This window comes from Carettochelys insculpta, chromosome 1 (assembly GCF_033958435.1).
Source record: "Carettochelys insculpta isolate YL-2023 chromosome 1, ASM3395843v1, whole genome shotgun sequence".
Classification (NCBI taxonomy): domain Eukaryota; kingdom Metazoa; phylum Chordata; order Testudines; family Carettochelyidae; genus Carettochelys; species Carettochelys insculpta.
Window position 1 is genome coordinate 19,860,245 of NC_134137.1, and position 12,583 is coordinate 19,872,827.

The 12,583-nt window shown below is 44.3% G+C and overlaps 1 protein-coding gene across 2 annotated transcripts in view; it reads right to left on the bottom strand.

The window, feature by feature from the left end:
- Positions 1-5,277: 5,277 nt before the first annotated feature.
- The window catches only part of INTS4 (integrator complex subunit 4), a 51,851-nt gene continuing 44,545 nt past the window's right edge, over positions 5,278-12,583 (bottom strand). The window contains exons 22-24 of one of the 2 annotated variants that reach the window (XM_074981242.1): positions 10,399-10,519; positions 6,961-7,150; positions 5,278-5,945 (exon numbers count right to left, since the gene is read on the bottom strand). In XM_074981242.1, the coding sequence (XP_074837343.1) occupies positions 5,933-5,945; positions 6,961-7,150; positions 10,399-10,519 (324 nt within the window). In that variant the 3' untranslated portion in view covers positions 5,278-5,932. Of the gene's footprint in view, positions 5,946-5,973; positions 7,151-10,398; positions 10,520-12,583 lie in introns of those variants that run through there. The other variant, XM_074981249.1, reaches the window with a different exon arrangement.

Sequence of the window (12,583 nt, forward strand, 5' to 3'; positions counted from 1 at the left end):
TAGGGCACAGATGACATCAGAAGAGTTTTACTGTGCTACATGTTGTAAAGTCATATTGAAACAACTCTGCCTGAATCTTACTTTGGGAAAGTATTCCCCTTCCTTTATTCAGTTTTTTTTTCCCCATTTTGTATGAAATTAAATGTAAATTATTTCATTGAGCAAATAAGAACAACTAATGCGTGTAAAACACAAACTTCATTTTCATTTCTCTTAATTACAATAATATCTGTCAACATTAGGGCTATATTGAGGCAATAACTCATCTAAAACAGCAGGAGTTTCTTTTTGGGTGCATTTGCATCCATTGACGCAGCAGCCAATATAATTAGTAGGTGATTAGTCACAGTATAAATGCGGTAACATAATTCTGACTCGGTGGTGTAGTAAGCAATAAAAGATTAAGCACTGGCCCAGAGGCTTTAGCTCTCTAAGGGATGGCAACAGAACAAGCTCTTCTCTCCAAAGACTACACAAATTATGAAAAACTGTTAATGTTAGGCTCTACCTCACTGCGTGGACCAGGATAATGGCTCCTGGCCACATCCAGCCATCAAGATGTGCAATCTCCAACTCCCAATACTTCAGAAATCCTCCAGAAGGAAGATACTCTCTTAGCAGAAGCCTCATCAGCAAACAATCTGAGCTACATCTATGCATATTATGGGCACCACAAGAAGAGATACATATGAGCAGCTCAGTTCCTACACTGATTTTCTTTCAGCCTTCCGATTCGTATAGCAAACAGCATTTAAGTTAGTTTCAGGCTGGAGTTAGATTTGTGGAACTGAGGCTGGATGAGAGCCAGCCCTATTTATTTAAGAGGGTGGCAACGTTACTGCCTCTTCCAACTGCTGCAGTGCAGTCCATTTCCATCGCAGTATTCGGGACAGTTACAAGTCAATCAGGCAAAAATAAAAGGAGCTGTCAGATGCCTTCCCTTTACTGTACCTTTATGCTGCAGCCATCTTAAGTTTCTTCTCTGAGTAACTTCCATCACTTTGAAGCTGGTGGTGAGGAAATGGTGTACATTTCCTATACACAGTTAAACTGTTCTCTGCTATTATGATCAAGTTCCTGTATTAGCACAAGTACTGCATAAATCATCCAGTCTAATAGAGCTTTTCCATCCCTATCTTCTAGGATCCCAATTGTGATGTGAATGACTGTGAGTAGCTGTTCCCTTCAGCCTCACAAAAAGTAATTGTGTGGAATGCTACAGTCACTAATAAGGCCAGGCTTCACAGGTGCTCTGACCTGGCACTGACTTGTACTAATAATAATGGGAGAGTGGGCAGGATGGGGAGAGAGGAATAGCAAGCACCTGGATCCCCACTGCTGCAGGGCAGGCACAGCCCCTAACGCCAGAATCTGCCAAAGCACAAAGCACACCTCCAGCTTGGGCTGCAGCAGGGGTCATACAACCTCATCTCCATCCCTGGCCAAAACCACAAGAAGCAAAGGGGTGCACAGCCCCCAGCTCCAGGTGCAGCTGCAGGGGCTAGAGAGAGGGCACAGCCCTGGTTCTGTTGCAGGGGCAAAGGGGCACAGCTCCAGCTCTGACCAAATCCATTAACAGCTGAAGCCAAAGTCAGAAGTCAGGTAAATTCCATAACTATGACATCCCTTCCTTATAAGCCAGCAAATATATAGCTGAATTGAGTCCAGGCCTCATTGGGTACATCTATGCAGCAGCTGGGAGTGAGCCTGCCAGCCCCAGTACACAAGACCTGAGCAATAACATATTAAAACTAGCAGTGCAGGCTCTGAAACCCATCCATTCCCTCCCGGGTGGCTAGCCTGAGCTGTGCAGCTAACACAAGTGTTTCTACCCAGACCAGGAGAACTGCTTGGAGCTGCAGTGCATAGTCCTGTTGTGTCAATTAACCAGAACACGAAGAACAAAAAGTGCCACACTGGATCAGACCAATGGTCCAGCTGGCCCCAGGCCCCATCTCAAACAGCAGCCAAAACCAGAGCATCAGGGGGAGTGTAGAAAACAGGGCAATTCTGGAGCTCTTGATGAAGCATTAATTAGGCCAGGCTTCCTTACACATCCCACATGGGCAGCTTTGTTCAACTGCTATTTCTGTCTAAAAACAGGCTGGTTCAAGAGCCAAAACACCTCAGACGCCACAGTGCAGGTATGAACTCCCAGGCCAGGGCTCTCAACCACATCAGCTTCTCCTGCTTCTACTTCCCCTCTCCAGCATAGCTAGCAAGAATCTGTCTCCCAGCAGGCTGTAAACACAGCCCCCAGCAAATTGCGTACCACGGAGCTGCTTCTGGGCTCGGTGCCAGAAAGACTCCATCCGAGCCCCTATTGCCACTGAGCTGCTCAGCCTCCATTACTTATCTACAAGGTGCAGGCTCAAGCAGCAAGGAGAGAGAGAACAAGTCTCTCTCTCACCCCCGCTGTATCAGGACCAGTGCTGCATTACCCCTCCTCTGCACCACTGTACCCTGTGCAGGTTCCTCTAAACAAAGCAAGCAGGGAGTACTAATACTAGAATATCTCAGGACTAGTCAGTCAACCTAAGGTTAAATGTCTCCTTAGTCTGGCATTTGTTTGCAGGCAAAATGAAATGCAAGATTTGTCACCTGCCAGCCTCGTAAAGCCCCCGTATCCACCTGCCACAAACACAGGAACAAGTATTTTCTTTAGTATTGACAAACTCATCGTGGTTTGAAAGCAAGGCTTGTGAAGCCATTACAGCAGGACATCCTTGCTCTAGAAAGGTCTAAGGGTTGTGAAGGTGTTTAAAGGGCTTCTAAAATCTTCCTCGCTGTGGGGTCTTTTGGGAAGAAACCACCTCTCCCCGCCTGGTGCCCAACAGATTGCTGTGTCTTACGAGGAAAGTCACGGCTGCATAGGAAGAGTAAGAAGGGATGACTAGGAATCTGAAAGCTGCATCACACTCCTCCCTACTGACCTCTCTGAAGGGAGATAGTCTGTTTTAGTTTTCAAGATGTTCTCTGCCCTTGGCTTTAGGCTGCTCAGCTCTTCATGGCGACCACTACATTCATCTATGATGTTTCAAGGATATCGAGGGAAACATTTTCCCGTTTGTCTGGCTCAGTGTCACTGTGATTCGAAACAATGTGCCTCTTCAAGGAAGGAGCTAAAGCTCACTGAAGAGGAGGATCAGCACTGCACAGGTGCACATGGCCTTTCTGGTTCTCATGAATTTCATCTCTTGTGAGATGGTTCCTCATTCCCAGAAAAGATCCAGCTCTTTTCTTAGCCCACACCAGGGTTCAGGTTCCCAACCTAAAAGGCAGAAAAAGTTCAGAGAGGAAGGACTGACAGCAAAATATCTACTGTGACACCAGAAGTGGAATGGCCAAGTCCATAAGCTTCTTGGGAAAGTATGATCTGCCTCTACGACTTCCCAGGATGAGACCCTAAATGCCTCAGAGCTGAGGAGAAAAAGAATCCAGGAAAAGTTTACCTCAAAAAGTACCAAATAATAGCAACAAAGGACCTGGAATCAATACATTCAAAGAAACAGTTTGCTAGGTTAAGTAAGCTAGCAGGAACTCTAAGAACACCCTGAAAATGAAAGAAATAGTAGGAGGACCCAGACAGACCAGAATTCAGTACAGAAAAATATAAGATAACATCTGGGTGAAAATAACTCTCAGAATTGGTTAACTAGGAGGGAAAAGGAAATCCACAGCACCAAGAGTGCAAGTTCTGATAGCAAACTATAAAACAAATGAGTCTGCAGTGCAAACCAGGCAGTAAGAAAGCCACAGGGATGTACTGAAAAGTCTCAGAGGCATAGCCGAGTTAATCTGTAACTTCACAAACAACAAGCAGCCCTTTGGCACCTTAGGCTATGTCTAGATTAAAGGGTTTTGTTGACAAAACCCACAGAGTGTCCAGATTGCTAAGTGAGTTCTGTCAACAGAACACAGCGCTTTTGCCGACAGCCGCACCCTGCTTGCTGCAAGGCAAAACTCTGAAAACGCTAGTCTGGACATTCGGAGGGACCCTCTGTCAACAGAAAAGGCCTCCGGCACACTGCGCAAGCCTGTCTGCTGTGGTGCCAGGTGGCGGTTTGCTGATAAAGCAACTGGCCGGTCCGGGCACTCTCTGTCAACAGAACAGATCACTCTTTCGATCCGCTTTGCGGTCTGGACACAATCTGTCAACAGAAGTTTTGTCACAAGATATCTTCCGACGCAAACTTCCGCCAATAAATCTCTGTTGTCTGGACATAGCCATAGGCTAACAAATGTACTAGATGCTAATGTTCCTCAGGCTTTATGATACGTGACACTCAGTGCTGTTATCCTGATACTAGAAAGATGAAGATGCCCTTTTCTAAATCCAAAAATCTTTGGAGCCACATATATTAAAGATTTTAAAAGACTGAACTATGTATAACCATCAGTAGCTGAGCCAAACAATGCAAAAGGTGATTAGTTGTCATTTGTTCGAATGGTAGAAGACACCCAACAAAGAGAATTTTTTAGGATTTTGCAACGAGGCGGAACTGGGAGTAATTAAAGAAAAATAGAAGATGAGCATCAGGAAGACTTTAAGGACTAATTGAATGTGGAATAAATCTCACAAAGACAATGGAAGCCCCATTGCTTTAATTGTTGAGAACCAGAGAACATACAGTGGGAAGCCAGGGAACTCCCTCTGAAGTTTTATGATCTCACACATCTGTAGTTTGCCAATGTCTTTCAGGACTAGATTTTATACATCCTTATGTTTAATGATGCAAATTAGGTGTGTTTTGTATATCCCACTAAGCATCTTTCTGAATTCCTAGATGTTTAAATACCATTGAAAATCTTAACCCTTGTTTCTTACCAAGATGGGGGAGAGGACAGTGGCAGTCAAAAAAGCAAACAGGATGTCAGGAATCATTAAAAAAGGGATAGAGAATAAGATGGAGAATATCTTATTGCCCTTATATAAAACCATGGTATGCCCACATCTTGAATACTGCATACAAATGTGGTCACCTCATCTCAAAAAACATATATTGGCATTAGAAAAGCTTCAGCAAAGGGCAACTAAAATGATTAGGGGCTTGGAACAGGTCCCATATGAAGAGAGATGAAGGAGACTAGGACTTTTCATCTTAGAAAAGAGGAGACTAAGTGGGCATATGACAGAGGTATATAAAATTATGAGTGTGGGGAGAAAGTGAACAAGGAAAAATTATTTACTTGTTCCCATAATATAAAAACTAGGGGACATCAAATGAAATTAATGGGCAGCAGGTTTAAAACAAATAAAAGGAAATTCTTCTTCACTCAGTGCACAGTCAAAATGTGGAACTCCTTGCCAGAGGAGGCTGTGAAGGCTAGGACCAGAACAGGGTTTAATAAAAGAGCTAGATAAATTTGTGGAGGTTAGGTCCATTAATGGCTATTAGCCAGAATGGGTAAGGAATGGTCTCCCTAGCATCTGTTTGTCAGAGGCTGGAGATGGATGACAGGAAAGAGATTGTTACCTGTTCAGTTCACTCCCTCTGAGGGATCTGGCATTGGCGACTGTCAGCAAACAGGATACTGGGCTAGATGGACCTTTGGTCTGACCCAGAGTGGCCATTCTTATGTGCTTCACAGGCTTCACCCTGACAGGGCAGGACAGCTTTTAGGGTTCATCGGGTAGATCACTCCCCATGGCTCATTCAGTCCTTGGATTCTCAGTTTTGACTGACTTTCATAATATGGTCATAAACTGAATCAAAAACTTTTATTGGGATGACAAACTATACAAATATTGCTAAAGTGTAAAACTAGCGTTAAGAACTTCTGTAAGGAGGTAGCTCAGTAAAACAAGAATTTGCCCAGGATCCAACTTCACAACAAGAGATGTACATCAAACCCTGTCCGCTGGGAACTGAACTTAGGTCGCCATACAGCAGTGAGATGGTAACTCTGTTGCTATAGATGCAGGCTCTTTTCAAACCAGGGCCCTAAAGGTGAAATATAAAAACAATCAGTAAGAACAAAGTGAGTTTCGATTCAGGAATCTCAACAACTGAAGTGTGCCAATATCTCAACTCTAAAATAATGACCTCTCTAATCATTAGTACAATCCCCCATGGCAATACAAGTTCACCCTTATAATAAAGAGAAACCAGCTAGATTGGGGTTTTCAGGTTTATTGTAGAAAAGCACATTTAAAGAATGTTTTATGCAAAATGATTTATGCAAATTTGCATAGAAGTGAAAAAAACTCAGAAATTCACTGAAAATACACATTTTTACAAATAATTTATAGACACAGGTAACATTTGGCTATTGGGCTAAGTGCTTTCAGTATATCACGTCTGACAACTGGAAATCACAGGAGGCCCAACCCTATGTTATGAGAGATGCAAAGGCACTTTCCTGACAGAAGCATCTCTCAGGCAAGGATAACACCTCTCACAAGCTTGGTAGCTCATTAGAAAAGGATTTTTACTGCACACATGAGGGCCAATGCATGAATGCACATTCAAGGCATTCCTAAAATTCCACCTGATTTATCAATCATAAGACTGTAATACACAGATATGCCCCTTACTATATATTTGCACAATAAATAGTGCCAGCTGTACCGACCACTCACTCAGGAAAAATCTCCCATGAAAGCCTCTGGGTGCTTAGCCTAGACAGGAGTTAAGGACTGCAGAATTTTACCCAGTGAGAATGGAGGGAATGCCAATCTTAATTAGGAAATGTTTAGGTTTTGTTGGTTTGCTGGAGCAGCGTCTGTGTATTTGATGTAACCATTCATAACCATCTGCAAAAACTAGAACATTTTATAAAAGTCAAGCAGGCTTTTGATGGGGGGGAGCCATTTGCTCTTTTGTAGCTATCCTCTGGTATACTTTTTTTTTTTGTAATACTTCTTTTTTTGTCTGATTCACTATCGTGAACTACAGCAATTTATTTATACATAACCCAGCAATCCCACAAACAAAGTCTTTTAGCGATTGACTTCACCGTCTGGCAGGTTTGGGCATTATATACACTTTGACAGGTTTGCCGAATGGTATGGTTCCCTCAATGCCATATTCAGATGGTGGAAGAGCCTCCATGCTATCAGTCCAGGAGGATTTTGAGAGTCTAGTGGATGCCTTGCTCCTACTGGAGTTGTATGCCAGTAATAACCTCACTTCAATCTGACACGGCTCTGAAAAGAAAAACAACAAACCCATACAATTCAATACAGAGAGTCAGCACATTGACTGAATAGAATACCAAGCAGAAAGTGAATTTTCATGCAATTGATCCTGTATTGGTATCAGACAATGGACACATCCAGCCTCTATGCTGGAGGTTGACACCATATTGGCGGTTGCTGGACCACTTTGCAAATGAAGAGACAAATAATATTGAACATTAATATCAAACTCACAGATCTCATCAGGGATAAATGCCTTTTAAATGGCACAGACGACTATAGCCATAAAACAGCAGTAAATTTACTACCTAGGATACACACAGGTCCAGAAATCTCTGCCACGACCTAGCTCAATGAGACAACAGGCTCACTTTAACCTGACTGCTTGCATTTAAATTAGAATAGCAGAATCATAGAGTGAGAAAGGACCACAAGGATTATGTAGTCCAGGAGCTGGTAACCTCTGGCACCAGAGCCACATGTGGCTCTTTAAGGAGCCCCTAATGGCACCAGGCACTGCCGCCGCTGACTCCACTTGCAACTCACCATTAAAATGGGCTTTAGATTTTTTTGTTTAATCAGTGGCAGCCTCCAGAGCCGCAAGTGGTGTCAGTGGCAGCAGGGAACCACCAGAAGTGGGAGCCAGCAGCCACTGCACATGGGGGAAGGAGACCTGGGAGGAGAGGTGGCCAAGCCTGCCCTGCTGGAGCCACACTGGGGAAGAGGAGGAAGAGGCCTGGCAGCTGCCGGCTGACAGAGGGATGTTGAGAGGGCTCTGCCTCCCAGTCACACAGGAGCTGCTGTCCAATGCAAAGGGCTGCTTGAACCTCCCACCATGCTCAAATCAGCGCAAGGGGGGCTGGACTGCATGGCTTGCTGCAGTTGTGTTGAGCCCATGGTGTGCACCTGGCACAGTGGACTCCCTCCCATCTCAGAGCACTGCAGGGTGTCGGCCCCTAGCCTGGGCTTTCAGCTTCTCCCAGCTGAAATCAGTCACTTCTCTTCGAACAGCCCTTAAACAAACACCCAAGCAGCAGCAGGGAGCAGCAGGAAAGGCAGTTGTTTCAGGCAAGTAAATCCTGGCGATGGGGGGGGGCTGGTTTGGGAGTGACGGGGGTTAAGCCTGGGGATGGATGGCAAGTTTACAGGATGAGGGCTAAAGCCTGGAGATGTGGGTAACAACTTTCAAACTGATACAAATAATTGTGTGTGCGCTGTTCTTAAAATAGGGCTGACAAAAAGTATGCTTTGAAGTTATTTATTAAGGGCTGTCCTGTATTCATGTGCATTGCAGCTCTTGAAAGAATGATTTTGTTACCAAATTTGAAAATATGGCTCTTCTCACTATTTTGGTTGCAGACCCCCCAGTCTAGTCTAACTCCCTGAAAGAGCAGGGTTTGTTTGTCTAAACAACTCAAGACAGATAGATATCCAGCTTCTTTTGGAAAACCTCCAGTGAGGGAAGATCTCCCATTTCCACAGGCAGTCTGTTTCATGGTCCCACTGTTCTTAGTTAAGAAGGTTTTCTTGGGATTTAATCTAAATCTGCTATGATGCAGTTTTAACCCCACTGCCTCTTCTCCTGCCCTAAGTGGCGAGAGAACACATTTTTCTCCATCTTTTTTCAAAGGCGGCCTTCCAAGTGCTCCCTCAATCTCCTCTTTTCCGAACTTACACATACTCAGTTCCTTCAGCTATTGCACAGATGATTTGCATTCCATCTCTCTGATCATCTTTGTTACTCATGCTTGGATCCTTTCCAGAGTCTACAGTCTTTCTGTAGAAAGGTGACCAAAACTGGACAAAGTACTCCAGCTGAGGCCTAACCAGCCCTGAGTGAAATGGTCCTATCACTCCCCATGACTTGCAGGCACTGCTTCTCATAATGCAACCACCACATTACATTTGCTTTTTTTGTAACAGCCTAACATGGTGGATGCATGTTGAGATTTGGATCCACCATGATTCCTAGATCCTTCTCAGCAATGCAGATGCCAAGCCAGTTATCCCCCATTCTGTATTTGTACATTTCCTGGGGTTTTTCCCCCTAAGTGTAGTATCTTACACTCGTCTTTGCTGAATTTCATTTTGTTGTCTACAGCCCACTTCTCCAATTTATCAGGATCCTTTTAAATTTTAATTCTATCCTGCAGTCTGTTTGCAAACCTCCTCCCCTGATTCTTCCAGCTTTGTCTCATTTGCAAACTTGATCAGTATGCTCTCTCTATTCTTACATCCAGGTGATCAATAAATATGTTAAATAACACCAGACCTAGAACAGATCCATGGGCCTCCTTCCAATTCCATGAACAGTTACTCTTTGTTTAACCAATTATGTACCCACTTAATGGTAGTTCTACTGAGTCATGCTCCATCTTATTTATGAGAATGTCAGGTAGGGCCGTGTCTAAAGTCTTGCTCAAATCCAAGTATATTAAGTCCACCACATTCTCCCTGTCCACCAATTAAGTTACTTTGTCAAGAAAGCAAGCTGGCTTAGCATGCTTTGTTCTTAGTACATCCATACTGGCTGCTTGTGATAACCCTCTTCATCCTCCAAGTATCTGCAAACTGAATATTTTATACATTGTTCTACTGCCTTCCCAGGTACTGAGTCTGGTTGACTGGTCTACAGTTTCCTGGCTCCACCTTTTACAGGCACTACGTTAGCCCTTTTCCGATCTTCCAGGACCTCATTATAGTCCAAGGCCTTGGAGCAACACTGTGTTCTCAGAGACGTGACACCAGTTTTGTTTCTAGTGTCTCATTCTAAAGGCTCTGAGGTCTGTGAAGGTATTGTGTCAAACAGCCGCCCCTCTACTTAATGAAGAAATAGTATAAGTTGGCCAGAGGAGTCACAGTGCCAATAGGATCAACAAAGTACTAAGGAGATTCTTCAGGGATGTAGAAGCTCAGCAGCCAGTGGCAATGGCAATTGCAGAAGACATAGACATCCTTCTAGGAAGGTTCTCTCATGTGCAGGGTTCCCTCTACTGTTTTCCATCCATAGTTGGAATACATTTTGGTATGTGCAACAGTTGCAATAAAAACACAGGCTGCCAGCTGTGGGTGCTCTGCTAATCAGCTGGACAGTACCTGACTCTCCCCTGGGTGGTTGCCCAAGCACTCAGCTAACAGGAAACACTGCTGGTGTGTATGAAATGCATGCTAAGTACCAAACCACTGAGATAGAACAATCTTGTTCAAAAAGAAACAGCCACATTTAAGCACATGAACTCATACTAATTATTCTTTACCTGTCCAGGCAGTGTGAGAAAGGTAAACCTGAGTTATCAATCTGTGCCTTCCAGGACCAGGATTTCGAAAGTCAGCTGGTTTAGGATGGATTAACTGTGCCTGTCCATCTGGATATAACACCTATGAAAAAAGAGGCAAGAAGATCAAACATTCACTGAACCTGGTATTTACACATTACAGGAGTACTTTTTTGCTATCAGTAGAAAGGCAGGAATGCATAGCTTATCTTGTTGATAAAACTGAAAAAACAATGAGAAGTCCTGTGGCACCTTATAGACTAATACACTGATTGGAGCATAAGCTTTCGTGGGCAAAGAGGGTTGCATGTGACAAAGTGGGTCTTTGCCCACGAAAGCTTATGCTCCAATCAATGTGTTAGTCTATAAGGTGCCACAGGACTTCTAGTTGTTTTTGCAGATACTAACACGGCTACCTCTCTGATACTTTATAAAACTGCACATCCTCTACTTTTACTGGATATATACCTGCCCTTCAGGACCATGGTATACAAAAATGTGCTGAAGGTGTCTCTCTCCCCGCACCAAACACTGGGTGACTGTCCAGTAGTGAACCCTTTGTGAGGCTACATAATCTACTTACATCATGCCACACACATCCTCTTGGTTACATTTAAAAAAATAAACAAACTTCAGGAAGGGAGTGATCTCAGAGGAGACCAGTGGGCTTAAATCTTTATGGCCGTGTCTACACTAGCCCCAAACTTCGAAATGGCCACGCAAATGGCCATTTCGAAGTTTACCAATGAAGCGCTGAAATGCATATTCAGTGCTTCATTAGTATGCGGGTGGCCGCGGCACTTCGAAATTGACGCGCCTCGCCGCTGTGCGGCTCGTCCCGACGGGGCTTCTTTTCGAAAGGACCCCACCTACTTCGAAGTCCCCTTATTCCCATCAGCTCATGGGAATAAGGGGACTTCGAAGTAGGCGGGGTCCTTTCGAAAAGGAGCCCCGTCAGGACGAGCCGCGCAGCGGCGAGGCGCGTCAATTTCGAAGTGCCGCGGCCACCCGCATACTAATGAAGCGCTGAATATGCATTTCAGCGCTTCATTAGTAAACTTCGAAATGGCCATTTGCGTGGCCATTTCGAAGTTTGGGGCTAGTGTAGACGTAGCCTATATGTCCTTGAGAAGAGCCTCTTCTGCTACCACAATTTCATTCAGCCCACTGAGATGACAGATTTTTATAATGGCACTAATACTTGTTTCTGCTAATGTCCACAACGTGCTACATGCTTTTTTAATACAAAAAGCAGCACCATCTGACAAGTTTGTGATATAAATCTAGCACAACACTGCTCCTGATATACTGGCGTTGTCCCTGCTATTCATAGCTGTTATGTAAGAAGAGATGGGTTCAAACCAAATTCTGACAATGCTGGGCTAAGTGGAGACGTGGCTTCTGTGTTTCAGGCTAGTCTCTAAACGTACTGACATGATTTGCTACACAAAAAAATTCCTCATAGCTAATTAAGTACATAGTACTTTTATTTTAGAAATATTAATATTCATAGACTCATAGGGCTGGAATGGACCTCAGGAGGTCATCTAGTCCAGCCCCCTGCTTCAAGCAGGATCAAACCCCACTAAGTCATCCCAGCCAGGACCTTGTCAAGCCAGGACTTAAAAACCTTGAGGGATGGAGAATCCACCACCTCTCTAGGCAACGCATTCCAATGCTTCACCACCCTCGTGAGGTAGTTTTTCCTAATATCCAACCTACACCTCACCCTCTTTAACTTCAGACCACTCCTCCTTGTTCTGCCATCTGACACCACTGAAAACAGTTTCTCACCCTCCTCCTCAGAGTTCCCCTTCAGGAAGTTGAAGGCTGCTATTAAATCACCCCTCAGTCTTCTCTTCTGTAAACTAAACAAGCCCAAATCCCTCAGCCTCTCCTCATGGGTCTTGTGCTCCAGCCCCTTAACCATTTTTGTTGCCCTATGCTGAACCTGTTCCAGCACGTCCACATCCTTTTTATACTGGGGGGCCCAAAACTGGACAGAATATTCCAGATGTGGCCTCACCAGTGCCAAATAGAGGGGAACAACCACTTCTCTCGATTTGCTCAAAATGCTCCTCCTAACGCACCCGACGATGCCGTTAGCTTTCTTGGCTACAAGGGCACACTGTTGACTTGTACCCAGCCTTTCATCCACCATAACCCC